General features: G+C 37.5%; 1 protein-coding gene across 2 annotated transcripts in view; it reads right to left on the bottom strand.

Annotated features, from left to right (window-relative positions):
• Positions 1-1,370: 1,370 nt before the first annotated feature.
• LOC310922511 (putative ribonuclease ZC3H12B) overlaps positions 1,371-14,858 on the bottom strand; it is a 31,318-nt gene continuing 17,830 nt past the window's right edge. Inside the window, exons 2-6 of one of the 2 annotated variants that reach the window (XM_083883137.1) lie at positions 11,862-12,627; positions 8,948-9,087; positions 8,009-8,243; positions 7,815-7,921; positions 1,371-7,252 (exon numbers count right to left, since the gene is read on the bottom strand). In XM_083883137.1, coding sequence (XP_083739263.1) covers positions 5,832-7,252; positions 7,815-7,921; positions 8,009-8,243; positions 8,948-9,087; positions 11,862-12,463 — 2,505 coding nt within the window. In that variant the 5' untranslated portion in view covers positions 12,464-12,627 and the 3' untranslated portion in view covers positions 1,371-5,831. Of the gene's footprint in view, positions 7,253-7,814; positions 7,922-8,008; positions 8,244-8,947; positions 9,088-11,861; positions 12,869-14,858 lie in introns of those variants that run through there. The other variant, XM_083883136.1, reaches the window with a different exon arrangement.

The following is a 14,858-nucleotide window of genomic DNA, read 5'->3' as shown; positions in this document are numbered from 1 at the left end:
TCTGTGATTTCACATGGAGATTAAGGGATCAATCCTAGCTAGAGCATAGCTGAATGCACTGTGACACATAAATACCTTTGAAATGTTTTTGTCACGATGTTTTTCCAAGTGATAGTCTTGAAGCCACTACTGTCTCTTTTTGATTGAAGTGTTTTGCTTCAAGTTACTTCTGTTCATGATTTTGCTGATATTCATAACCAGTACTGTGGTGTTTGCTGAGAGCTGGTATGATTACTGCAGAAATGGACTGAACAAGTACCTTTCTCAACAAGAGAGTTGTGAAAAACAGCCTCCAGATAGTTTTTCCTAAATTCAGTTTTCTTTACCTGTATTTCAGGTTCTTGGAACTTAGTAGGCTTCTGCAGTTATCCTGTCAAAAAACCCCAGGGGTTTAAGTGTGTATTTATTGTAGGACTCCTCAGTAAGAATTTGTTTAAGTGCATCTGCTGGAGGGTAAAACAGAGGCTTTCCCTGAGTTCTCTAGTAAATTTCAGGTTTTACAAACTAAACAGAAGGAATAACATGTCAATAGGAAGGGATACAAAAAGGGACACACAACTTTAGCAGTATATTGCATAGGATTGAAATGCATGTTTAGAGCAGCAGCTTCACAGATGCTTTGGACTGGCTTTGAAGTCAAGGCTTAGCCAGATGTTCCAGAATGGAAGTATTACTTCCTTATTCCTTCTTCTCTAGTTTCTTGTTATTCTGCTCTACTGCAGTTTCTTGTCACCACACATCCAAAAATGGAACGTGTGTTGCATATTTCCTTCTGTAAAAACAAGCAGTGCCAATGCAAAAGGAAATAATTTTTTTTTTCTGTTATGAGGAATTTTTCATGGAAGCCCTTCCCCCTTCAGCTATTTTTAGAAATACTTCATTTACTCAGTAGTGAATTAGGCTTATTTAGGAAGTTCTGAGTGAAAGGGATTTGTTCTTTTATTACTGCGTTTAGCTGAGTATGAAATTACTTAAATTACTGTATTTTGTACTGCAAACAAGCATAACGGTTCAAATAGGACATGGTGCTAGCACATACTGTACCATCTGTAACTTTTTTTCCTCCTTGGAGAAGAGCACTTGGTAAAATCATGTGCTAAAACTAATTTTACAAAACCTTATTAGCTGTTGTTACTGCCCTGTGTATCTGCCATTACCCACCTAGTGAATCTGGGATATTCTTCAGTCAGCTGAAAAAAAAACATCCAAGAAATAGCTTGGACAGACTGCAACAGTTATTTTGGGCAAAAAAGCTTTTCGGGGGTCTTGTCTAGAGGGGGTTGAAAAATAAAAAGCTAGAAACAAATAATCCAATGGCTCTCAGTTTTATTAAATAAGCAAAAATTTTTATATATATAAACTATAACATATTTCATATTATTAAATAATTGTGCAAAACATTTACATAGAGCAGGAGGGGAACAGATGATAGCCTATATTTCTTTTAGATTCTTGCAATTCTTTTAATACATTTACAAACTTTAAATACAGACCAAGATCGGCAAAGGCTAACCAAACACTGGCATAGGAATAATTTATGTGATGGTGCAATTGTATTTTTCCAGTTGAAATACTGCAGGAAATAACACTTAGTGAGGGCTCTGTCACACAAACAAGCAGCAGGTACATCAGAGGAGTGTGAAAGCTGAATTCTTACCATAGAGGTAACTGTGACAGGTCTGAAGGTCTGTCTGTTAGGAGACCTGGAGAACCAATGCTTCAGGTGAACTTTTGGCAAGATAAAGTGATATTTCAACTTTGGAATAAAGTTTCACAGAAATTATGTGTGTTCCTTCCCCTTAGTGTGGAGTTCTAAAAATTACAATAATCAAATGTTCCCATTTGCAGGTTGATATAGATCAAGTATGCATACATGTCACCAAGTATTTTTAACTTTATTATTTGAACAAAATGCCAAAATGCATAATTTGAGACAAAGTGGCATTAGAAGTATGTAGGGGGAAACTCACCTACTAGGATGTTTTTGGTTTTGTTTTTTTTTCCAATGAATCTCCTTCTATTTGTTCTTAGTAACCATACTCCACACCTATTTTTAACTTTACAGCTAAAGCATTTTTACAAAAGCTAAACAGACTCATGCTAGTAAATAAATTACATGCTGCAGCAACTAGAGCAGTGCCCACTTACCACTACAGAGATTTAAGTATACCACATACTGGTTTAACATCCATTTTCACTCATTTTGTCATTAAGACTTACATTATATTTGGGTCAACCAAAAAAACCCAAAGAGATTTATAAAATTTTACAACAATTAAACAGTAATGTTTAATTCTACAAATGAATAAAGCCAACTACTGCAGCTCAATATGACAACAACAGGACTAACAGCAGTGGAATCATGTACAATTTACTATATTACTGACATGTAATTCTTACAAAAAACATGAAATAATTTAGACTGGACATCCCATAAAGCATTTGGTTTTTGATTTATGAATTTAAAGTTACACACTCTTAAGTGACAGATTATGTGAAAGTAATATAGCTGAAGATGAAAGATAAGTAAATCAGAACTCCCAGAGAATGCTCTGGCCCCAGTAAAGCACTAAAATCTACTGCTCAACTCGTATCAACTGCAGTAGCCCATGATTTTACCTTCACACTTTTTTCCCCCCTCATCTAGAATTGTTTTTTCATGGATTTTATTAAAATATAGTTTCTAGAACTGTTCTTTTACAGTTTTAAAAACATTTAAATACCATGCTCTTAAAAAGAGCATTTATACAAAGTCTTATATTTACAATATAGACAGTTATGATCAGGTGTTAATAAGATCAACTCTTCCATGTAAGAAGAAATCCAAGCTTATGCGCTAAAGATTAATGAACGTGTCGGTGTTTTGAACTGTCTTGTAAACATATCTGAAAACAGGTGTGGATGACCAAATTATCACTTAAAGAAGTTGATCAGGAAAGACTACATCACACAGAAAAGTTTCATTACCACTGAGATGGACTAAACAAGCACAAAATTTGCAGATTATTTCCGCAAGGCTACTCTGCCAGTTCTGTGACTGTTCATGAGAAATGCCAGTGGCTTCTCAGAATAAGACAATTTGCCTTTGAGGTGCCTTAGGGAAATAGTGTGCTGGGTTTGTATTCTCACAGTATTCCCATTGATTAAAAAGGAATTCTTCCATCAGTAAAACAAAGGTTAGTGAAAACTAAAATGACTGGACAAATCCAACAAAAATGGATATCTCCATAAGCCACCCAACACTTCATACAGAAATCTCTGTTGAGTTTTCCACATTTGAAAACATCAAAATCACCTACTAACCCTCTCTTAAAATAGCTTATCTTTATAAATGGAGAAAAACAGAACAAACATTTTTCTGCATACAAATATTTAATTCCATGCAAGATGGAAAACATGAGTGCACAATAAACTTCATCTCATACCTAAATAATTTATAAATTAATTGGTTAGAATAAAATAGGGTCTATAGCAATTATTGTTACATTTTAAACACATGCAGATGAGTAACAGCAACATTTTTACATAAAGTTTAGTGCAAGAATGTATCTGCTTAATAAATAGACTGAAGATACCTATGTAATGCTTTGAGGTGTACACACAGTATTTGTGCACATAATAACCTGGTTCTGAAAAGTTGTCCCTGTTTGTCTATAAACTACAAGTGCCCATTTTAAATAAAAAAAGATCCATAATTATTCATGGGCTACTTCCCTGTGACACATGGTGTCACAAACATTGTGGTGAAAATGTAATACTGAAGTTAATCTAGAGATTATTTTTTTTTTTATACACAGTTTTTATACAATCAAGAAAAAGAGATACAATTTGTATCAACAAACAAAAGGTCATTTCTGGTTATTTGAGGCATTGCTCTCAGCTGCTTATACCATGCAAGAGAAGAGAATAAGAATTAATTGCAAATTAAAAATATGAAATGTTTTTGAAAACTGGTCAAGAGTTAAATCTGTTTTCCCCCAGCTATTATAAGTCTGAATTATTTTTCCCCACTAACAGAGAATAACCAACTAATTAAAAACTTAAATTATTTTTAAACACCAAGGGTAAGTACAAAATCACCTTCAAGTTACTTCATTTCAAATACATAATGACATAGTCATTATATACGTCACCTGTACCAACACAAGAATATTTATCTTGTGTGAAATGATACAGTTACCAAATATCAGTAAATTAACTGTAGTTGCACCTATAATTGTGGTTTCTTGTTGGTTCATTTGGTGGGTTTTTTTATATGAGAGGAACCTATTTTGCACATGATAAAGAGCCCACAAGATATTTTGAATCAAACCAACCACTACAGTAACACAAGTGGAGGAAATGATAAACTTTGTTTCTCAGACAAACAGATAACTAGAAAGCAGCATGCAAGCCATTATCAAAACACCAGAAACAACCCTGACTGCAGCCTCACGTTCTGTGTGTTTCACAGTAAGAAACATTTAGGCAGTGTCACACCTTCTCATGAAGAAACAAAAGGCCATAAACCAGGCCTTCTCAACTTTCATGAAAAAAACTACAGTAGAAGTCAACAAGTCCTAGCTCGAGACATGTCGAGTTAGTCATGGTTCAAAATGTTGAAATATACAGTGGATTCAAAAAAGGGCGTACAGTCAGTGCAGCTTAAAAAAACCAATAAACGCCTCTTTTGGAGACATTTAGCTACAAAGGTTCCCACCCTGAGCAAGATACCAGTTGCGCAAACAATGCCACACAAAATTATCTCACCTGTTGAAACAGGAACTCTAAAAGCCTTCACGAGGCAAATGCACACCTTTGCGTGGAGCTGAAGAGCAAAAACCGGGACAGCTTTGCCACAAACCCAAACTGGATCATCTCTTTTCAAGAAGCAGCCTTCCCCCTCCACCCTTTTTGAAGTTGCTCTTGTACAGCCGCCTTGAATGTCAGGCTGACTCAAACACCATCCTTGCTCCCAGAGGAAGGGCTGCAGTTAGTGATGAACTTCCATGCTAACATCCAGTTTTTGCTACTTCAAGAGGATACAGTTTACATAATACTGACAATTTATTTTCAGCTTGTCTAGTCATTTGGGCCAAGAGCTGCTTACTGCACATTTGAGAGGAGATTCTGGAGAGAAGCTACAGTTGAAGTTTCAATTTACTGACTGGCACTCATGCCATTTACATTCTTTAATGTTTTGGTCCAAATTTAGTAATGTATTTGGCTTCCATTGGATTGAGCCAACATATTGAACAATGTAATATTTATTCAAACTCTTGAGGGACGGTTCTGAAATCTAAGTGCCAACAACCATGTTGACATTGAAAAACTGAAATCAGTTATTCCTTTTATAAACAATTTTAATTTTTAGCAAATTTACTTTTTCTTCAGTACTTAAGATGCCAGCAGGCAGTGTCAAATGACAAAGCTGAAAACCCTAAAAGTCATCTGGGTGTGTATAGAGCATACTTTTAGAGGCCGATTAGGTATTTATAAGCAAATTGTAAGTTTACACTAATACATGCAATATAATTGCTAACACTAATTTTGTAGTAACAGCTTTGAGACACCAATTGTGACATTATAGTTCTTAGTGAGCTATCCATGCAGCAAGGTATGCATTTCCTATAAAATACTATTAAAAATCCCTATATTTAAAATCTTAAAATTTGCAATACAATCAACTTTTATATAGTGCCTCAGCATATATATGATTGCTACTGTGTACAGAATTTTATACTATCTTAGTAGAAAATATTTACAATAGATTGGCCTCTTCCTTCATGTAAGTTTTCCTCTGGGTCCTCTGTGCTGTACAGGTTCATTTATCCAAAAGAGGCTGTACTGCCCTAACGCCCTGTTCTTAATTTGGCAACAATCATAGCTGCCAGCTGTTGTGCATCTGTCATGTGGGGATTCTTTTCCATCACAGAAAGGACAACGCTCGGAGGGAAAATATTGCAGAGGTTCTTGTATGTTTGATACTGATGTTCTGGGATGATATGAGGTTCCCGTGGCTCGCTGCAAATCCCAATCCAGGGATTTCTCCAGAGCTGCTCCATCTTCTCAGGCATGCTCCTTACCATGACAGGTTCATAACATGGCTGCATGAGGTTGTTACTCAGCGGGTAGGAGTGGTAAGTGTAGGAGTCTGAAGCACAGGGCAATGGATCCCAGCTGGCGTGCTGCTCTCGACAGAGGGGTGGTCGTCTCTGCCTCGTGGGGTTACTCTCATAAAGCCGTGAGTCAGAAATACTGTCCATTCTTGTCATCACCAAGGCACGGCTTGGTTGTGCAGTTGATGGGTGAACATTTTGAGGCACGGGGTATTCTCCTGGACAACTGGACCGTGCTCCAACAACGGGATGCTGGGCATGGAGGCCTAAGTGGGAAACTGACTGTTTCCGAAGGGATTGCTTAGGCTCTTCAGTTCCATAACTCTGACCTCTATTTAAGGCTTCATGGTAACCATGAGGGAAAGGCTGAAGACGATTTTTCGATGGCAGTCTGTGGCTCTTCACATTGTCTTCTGGACTGGCATCTGCTACACCCAGATACAAGTCATTGTAAGAGGAATAAGAATCATTACTTGTATGGCTTAAGCAATTGTCAGGACAGGGGCTTGAGTTTCTAGAATACATCCCCTGGTCCATATCAGCCCCGTAATAATCTGAGTTACGGATACTACTTATGCTTAAGTTGGAGAAATCACTGAGTAAGGAGTAATAGCCATGGTCCCCCAGCGACTCATATTTGGGATACTGGTCAATATAGCTAACTGAGGTGCCATGGCTATTGGTGACTAGTATAGGAGGATATTGCACACTGGACATATGTTCCAGTGAGGATTTCTGATGTACGAACTGTGAGGAACCTGGCACCGGGCTGCTTGCAGAACGAGTATTTAATGCACCAGCTGCATGGCTTTTTGGTGGAGGGAGCGTTGGTACACTTAATGCAGAAACCAGAGACGGGACAGAGCTGGCCTCGGACTTCCGGGCTGCTGATAACTTTTCCTCAGGCTCCACAGCTACTGACCTAATGCTTGGATCTGACTGGCGTTTTGGGGCAATGCGTTTCACTTCAGAACTGATTTCTCCTTTGGAGCTGGACGGCCCTGTGCCACATTTGGCCAAGGCTCCCTCACTCATAGTTTTCACAGCAGATAATTTGGCACTTATTCGAAGCTCATCCGCTACTGACCTTTGAGGCTGGTTTGCACGTTCTGGGTGGTAATATTTACATTTGTGCCCATAGGTGCACTTTTTACCTGGAAGAAAAGGGTTTTCAGGTTAAATAAATCTAAAACTCATTAATACCACCAGCTGCTATCTTTTTTCTTTACATCTTTCGCCACTTTTCAATAGTAGTATTTCTATATTAAGCCCCTAAGGAATAATGATGTATTTGATATATACAGGCAATCATAGACTACTGCCTGAATCCATGTCTATCTGCATCAAAGGTAAGACATACCATTTTTCTTCCTACTAGCTCATGATTTCAATAGTGACAACATACACACAGTGCTATATAAAACAAACCAACTTTAACACAGTTTCTCCTCCCTCCACAGAATCTCCTCCCTCAAATACAAACCAGAATAAAAAAGCAAAAAGCTGTATTATCTACAAGGTGTATCTGGTAATCCTTAATTTTCTGCTACACTGTTTTTATAAATATGTGTATAAGGGGTAAAAAAGTGGGCATTGTGCTTGGATGGCAGCATGAGAAGTGGTACGTTTATTTGTTCTGCTAATGACAAGATGTTAATTAATTGTTTGCCTCACCTACCTTTAAATGCAACAAATCTATCTGACTTGGGCACTTACCATAAGGACACGGTTGTTTCTTATGTTCAGGAATAACTGGCCTTTTTCTTAAGAAATTTTCAAGGCTTGGACCATGGCGTCCTAAAGGATCATCTGGAGGCATAAACCTAAGGGAAAAGAAATGAAACATGATCAGTTTTTCCTCAGAATGCTGAATTCACAAATTCATTTACTTTTGAAGAAAAAACCCATACTTGTCATTCACAAAAGAATACATTAGCAGCCGCTCCTCTATGAACTTCTTCCACTCTGGTTTTTCATTTTGAAGATCCCGATAGTTATCATTTGATACAATGATGCCATCTGAGTCGAAAGCAAGTTTTACTATGAATCGATCATCATAGCAAACCACTCTTCTTCCCTGAACTCTTCGAGATGGGGTGAAAACAAGAATTTTTTCTTTCTCCAATTTACGTAAGATTTCTTGATCTGTAAAATAATTTTAGTTGAGCAGCTTTTAAAAAAGTTTTAAAACAAAGAAATGCAACCTTTGTATTATAAAAATTCTTGCCTTTTCTGTCTGACAGAATATCTTGCAATTATATTCATACACAGTCCTCATTATTATGATTGAAAAACACCTAGATGTGGATTTTATTTCTGAGGTTTCAATGCACTGAGTAAATATTAAATATTTGAACTTCATAACCGCTGTAGCCATGTACCTTTACTCAGTCTTCCTGAACACGTCAGGAATTCAGGTGTTAGTGTGTTAAAATAGCCTTGTCAGCCTAGAGTAAAGTGCAGGGACTTTGTACAGGTCAAAACACATCCTGCCTTTTCAGTGTTCAAAATGACCCTACTGAGTCCCTGGCCTGTTAGTACTTCTTTTATGCTCAACAAGCAAATAAAACTCAGTTCCTGTCAGCTCATCAACATTTGCAAATGGGAAAATTTCAACTACTCCTTCTCAAAAGTGTTGAAACCATCCAATAAAGTTACAAACCCCACATCATTGTTTACACATGCAGATATTTAAATGCTTGTTTTCCTCACCAGTGAAACTGTTGTGTTTTCAAATAAAACAACATCATCATCACCACACCCACAGCCCAGTACTGGGGACCCACCAGAAACACAACAATATTATTTTTCATTTTTAACCAAGGGGTAGAAGAAAACCTTGATGTTACCTGTAATTGGTGCATCAGGTCGAGACTGTTCTTTTCTCCAAGCAGGTACAAACACAGTGATATCTTTATGTCCTTTTTCCAGAAACCAATCAACAGCCAGTTGGATTCCCCGGCAGGAAAAGCCTTCTTTGTTCCCATGGCTGAAGAACATGCAAGTTTTAGAAACAACAAGGACAAAAGTTACATTTGGTTTTTGTTGTGGTGGTTTGGTTGGGTTTTTTTTGGTTGTTTTTTTTTTTCATCTAAAGCTGCCACAGTCAAAGGATATAAGGAAAACAAAGTCTGTAAAGTTTTATTAGGCCTCCTTAAATAATTAGAAAAACTGTACAGAGCTATTCAGTCATCAGATTACAGCAACCCTGCTACTTAAAAAGTCTATAAATGGTCAAATTTCACTATACCCAGAGCAAAAACAAGTAAACATGAAGTTTTTCAGTTTTTTAATTTCATTATCTGACCCAACGAAAAAGATCACTTTCCCTGATAAACTAAGCTCACTTTAAGTAGCACCATAAAACATTATCACAAAAAGAGAAATTAACAATGCTGACTACCATGGGTGATAAGTGCTTTTAAACATCTATATTAATAAAATCTTTTCCTCTGATACTAAATGTTCTGCATTTTTATTATAATTTTTATAGGAAAGAAATAATTGTGTCAAAGTTGTTTAAGTCACATCCCCATCAAAAACTTGTTTTCTGAAACACAATAGAGTCTCTAAAACAGCACACAATTCAAATAGAAGAGTTTAATTTTTAAATGCACCTAAGAAGTTTCTACAAAGGAAAGGAGAAAATTTTAAAAGGTTTGACATAAACCAAGGGGAATCTTAATTATTAATGTTACTCAGTCTCTATCTGCATCATCTATAATTGCAATATTTTTAAGCAGAAGAACTGCATAAGTCTTACACTTTTCAAATATTCTCAGTCTGTAGAACAGATTTTGCACAATTGGGAGACTTCCATCATATTAAAATTGTCTTTAAAATCCATAAAATTCTATGGATTATCATTCAAAATTTCACCTCAAAGTTGCTGTTGTTATTATTGTAGAATGACATCACAGATTACTGGACTGTGTTTTCCTGGACTCAAAACATTACAGAAAGTAACACCAAAGCAGATCAAAAGCAGACAGGTCTAATGTCTTCTGTTTGATTATGGATCACCAGCATAGTCTAAATCCTCACAATTTAAATAATTAATACAGAAGCCACAATGTTCCTAAAAGCATTTTCTTTAAATTTTTATACATTTCAGATTTTACAGAATTTAATATCCTTTAAAACTTTCAGATGCATATGCATTTTGTTATGAGTTGGACTTGATTATTCTTGTGGGTCTCTTATAACTTAAGGTGGTCTTATAGTCCTATAAATAAGGCATCAGAACTGAGCTTGAAATAATCAGAGTACACTCCCTTTTTTCTCCAGTTACTCTCTGCCACATTATTCTCAGAACTAACTCAAGCAGCAGAGATTTCAAACTCAACAGCCACAGGAAAAAAAAAAAAAAAAAAAAAAAAAAAAAAAAAAAAAAAAATTGGATTGATGTAACCACAACATGACACTGGAAATTTCTGTATATAAAACACTGTTACAGGATTTGAAGGGTTTATGTATTTGAAAAGTCACCATACTCAATACACCTATAAAAACTTGAATTTTCTTAATACACTGAAAAAATAATAATTCATACCACAAATTCTTCTAGACCAGAAGACTGGTACTAAAAGAAGTCTATTGTATGAACACTACCCGAGGAAATCTTGGTATCACTGATCACTAAACAGACCTTAAATAAATCCCTCCTAAAAAAATCATACTCAGTGATAAACAAATCATTGGCTAGCTCAACTCTGTACTCTATACAGATATGTTCAAAAATGGCACAGGACAGGTATCTCTGGGGTTGGTGTTGGCCCAAGCAGCCAAGTGTACATAGTCAGAAGGGACCCATAAGAATCATCAAAATCCAACTCCTGGCCCCATGCAGGACAGCCCAAGAATCCCACCACGTGCCTGAGAGATTTGTGCAAACATTTCTTGAGCTTGGACAGGCTGAGTGTTCTGACCACTGCCCTGTGAGCCTGTTCCAGTGCTCAACCCCCCTCTGGGTGAAAACTGTTGCTCTAATATCCAGCCTAAACCCCCTCTGACTCAGCTTCATGCCATTTTCTCGAGTCCTGTCATTGGTCACAAGAGTGAAAAGAGATTGGTTGGTGGCTGCCCCTCCGCTTCCCCTCGTGAAGATGTTGAAGAACACAAAGGTCTGAACTCAGTCCCCTCCAGGCTGAACAAACCAAGTGACCTCAGCCATCCTCTCAAGGATTTCCCTCCAGACCCTCCCCTATCCTCGTGGCCTCCTGTGGATGCCCAAAACTGCACCCAGTACTCGAGGTGGGGTGAACAGCCTAGCTGAGCAGGCCAGCATGTTTAGTTCATGCATTATCCCTGTTCTGACACACCTAAATTGCTTTGAATACTGAGCAGCCTCAACCATCAAGACCTCAAATACCATGAATTCACTGCATTTCATTACTATACACTGCATGTCACTTCAGAAAGAACCAAGCTTTCCTACCCTACTTGGTTACTTTCCTTTAATGTCCAGAAACAATTTTCAGTATTGTTCAAGGACTTCCACATACTAAACCCATCCACACTACAAATAGATTGCTTGAACAAAAGATTTGAGGTGAAAACTTGGATTTAAAATGAAGGCAAGGGAACTGGAATATGGATTACATATAAAGGAGTAACAGCATAATTAAAACTCCAGATTAAAGAGTCCATAAAATAGATGTATTATCAGTGTAATAGTCTAAATGACTTTGCTATCAATATTGCTTATTTTCTTAAATATTTTAGTGACTTATTATTTTCAAATATTGCGAGAGGGAGACCCACCTCATAGCGACATTGCTTCCATCAATGACAATTGGCCTCAAGTTATCACTGTTATCCACCACTTCATCTTCCAGTGACAATTCAGGGCTTGCTATTTCCTTTGGGCAAGGGCCTCTTGGCACCAGAGTACCAGTGGTACTGCTGGCAGTGCTTTGTCCCTCTGATTCACTTTTGTTGCCAAGTCTCACAAGCTCTGCTAGAACATCATTGATGAGCGCATCCGCTCCCAGCTTATTCAGTACAGCCTGGATCTGATCTCCTGCATACCCAAGCTTTAAAGCAAAATCCATTTTAGCTTGGTATTCCTTGTCCAAATTTGTTTTGCATTCATCTAGCTTCAAGTCTTGTGTGATACTGCTCTGTGAAAAGCTTGGGCGATCCAGACATGGGGACCGGCAGAGCGGCCGATGCGGTTTGGTGGAAACCTCCTTCTCTCTCCACTGAGCACTGCTCCTGAAGTATGGTTGCTCAGGCTCACTTTCTGAGCTCGTCCATTCCTCAGACTCAGCACTGCATTCCCCAGCGTCTTGTTCCACATTTCTGTCTTCTCTGGAGTGCCTCTTCTCCATTTTCAGCTTCCCTACCATAGACCAGGCCGTCATCACGTTCAGCTTCCAGCCAGAGCGCTCAGTTCTCTTTCATTTCCAAAGCCACCAGGAATTCGTACTCAATTGCATCATGTTGGCCAGTTAAAAGTTTACACAAGGCTGCAGATAATTTGCCTTGCTTGCTGTATTCTGGCATAAGCAACACCAACATGAAGTTCCTTAAAAAAAAAGAAAAAAAATTTAAAATTAGGTTTTGATCAATTCTGCAAAATATTAAATTACAATGATTTTGTTTACAAGTCAGTAGATGTCCCCAATGATTCACATTTCTATGTAAACTGATTATAATAAAGCATATAATTACACTGTCTCTGTAATCACAAATAAAACTCACTTTCCCTCCCCCAGTTACTCTACCTACAGTAAAAAGGACAATTCCCACACAATAAACATAGAGCTGAAACAAATGGATTATGTCAGTAATATTTAAAGATAATAAAACAGAAGAGGGTGAGCCACCGTTTCCACTAGAAACCTGTCTTCTACTGCAAGAACAGCCTGTCTACACTAGGAACAACTGTGCAGTGTTCCAGTATGCACAGAATTTAACACACACCATTTCAGCCTCTTTCAGTAAGGATTTACTATCAGAACCAACAAGTTTATCTAGTAAAAGCATCTTCTGGAAAACAAAACAGGCATTTAACAAAATAATGTGAGCCACAAAAGAAAATTAAAAGCATCAGCAGTGTGTGTATAAGTCAAAGCTTATTCATTTTAAGTGTTCATATCCTTTAGTTTTAGGTAATAAGATGCAGAAAATCACAGCACCTCATATACCACTCACAGAATCATAGAATGGCCTCTTCGCTATTTGTGAGAGGTCATCCCTAATTCCTTTGGGATGATTTACAAGTGTTTCCCTGCTGTTTACAAGAGTTCTGGTGTTTCCTGGTTCCTCTCTGACACTCAGAAGCCCATCCCTTCCCCTGATGAATCTAGTTCAAAGCTCTGCTAGTAAGTCTTAGAAAGGTTTCTTTCTTGACTATTTCCCTACATTAAATGGTGGATTTCTGTTGCCTATGGGAATATTTCAGGGAACAACAGGTGTAAAAGAGTGATAAAATTTGATAAGCAAAGCCATGAAAATATCGAAGGATCTCTGAGACAGCTCCATATTGGCCTAAAAACAACCAACCTCCCCTAATATTGTCTCAAAGTGAAACTAAGAATATTAACCTGCAAAACCTTTCTAAAGTAATATATAATTACCATAAACAGGTAAAACAGTAACATTCTACCACACTGTGCTCCAACTTATGCAAACAAAAATGTAAACACATGCAGAGACAGCTGCTCAAAAGCCTAATTTCCTTAGGAAAATGCTAATTACTTGCACCTAAAACAAAACAAAAAGGTCAAGTTTTCAGCCAATCAACACTATTTTTTAATAAAGAAGAACCGGGGTTTTTTTGTATTTTCATATATACATATTATACTTATATTTTGTCAGCCTGGAGAGAAGGAGGTTCAGGGGACACCTTAACACTTTCTACAACTGCCTGAAATAGGCTGTAACCAGGTGGGGGTCAGTCTTTTCTCCCAGGCAACCAGGATTAGGACAAGAGGAAATGGCCTCAAGCTGTGACAGGGGAGGTTTAGGCTGGACATCAGGAAGAATTTCTTCACAGAAAGGGTTGTCAACCACTGGATTGGACTCTCCAGGCAGGCAGTGGAGGTGTTCAAAAAACAACTGGTCATGGCAGTCAGTGCTCTGGTCTATTGGCCAAGGTGGGGACTGGTCAAAGGTTGGACTCAATGATCCTGGAGGGATTTCCCCAGCCTAAAGGATTCTATGATAGTCCAAGTCTTTTATGCCATATGAAATAAAAACACAGTTTCCTTGTGTCTGAATGGCAATTACAGTCTTGATTAGTTTGGTTTAAGTTACACTTTAAAAACTGCTGTTCTTTCATGTTATTTATTCAAAGAGTATCCCTCTGAATACTTAGCTATTATTTTTACAGTACTCTCTATTTTCATTCCAAGTGATTTTTCTCTCACATAGCACTAATAGCAGTACATTTACAACCCAAGTACTTGCCAACAGAGATGTATTAATAGCTTAACCTGGAATGGATTTTAATTAGGTCTCATACATAACCTTGTACCTTGTCAACACTAAAAAAAAAATAACTACATAACAATTATTATAAAAGAAGATTAAAAACCAAGGTTATCAGCACATTGCACCTGCAGCTTACAAATTATTGCAATGAAGGAACACTCTACAATATACATGGCAAGACTAATTTTTTTCAAATCATTGAGACTGTACTGCTTTGGCACTGCATAAAGAACAGCACGATTATGTTCATCCAAGTTGAAAGAGCTCCATTCTTCTTTCCCAGCTGCCATCTCTCTAAGCACAACGTCACAAGGATTTGGC

The sequence above is a fragment of the Zosterops lateralis genome (genome assembly GCF_965231275.1).
Source record: "Zosterops lateralis genome assembly, chromosome: Z".
Taxonomy (NCBI): domain Eukaryota; kingdom Metazoa; phylum Chordata; class Aves; order Passeriformes; family Zosteropidae; genus Zosterops; species Zosterops lateralis.
This window is presented reverse-complemented; position numbering and strand designations above follow the sequence as displayed.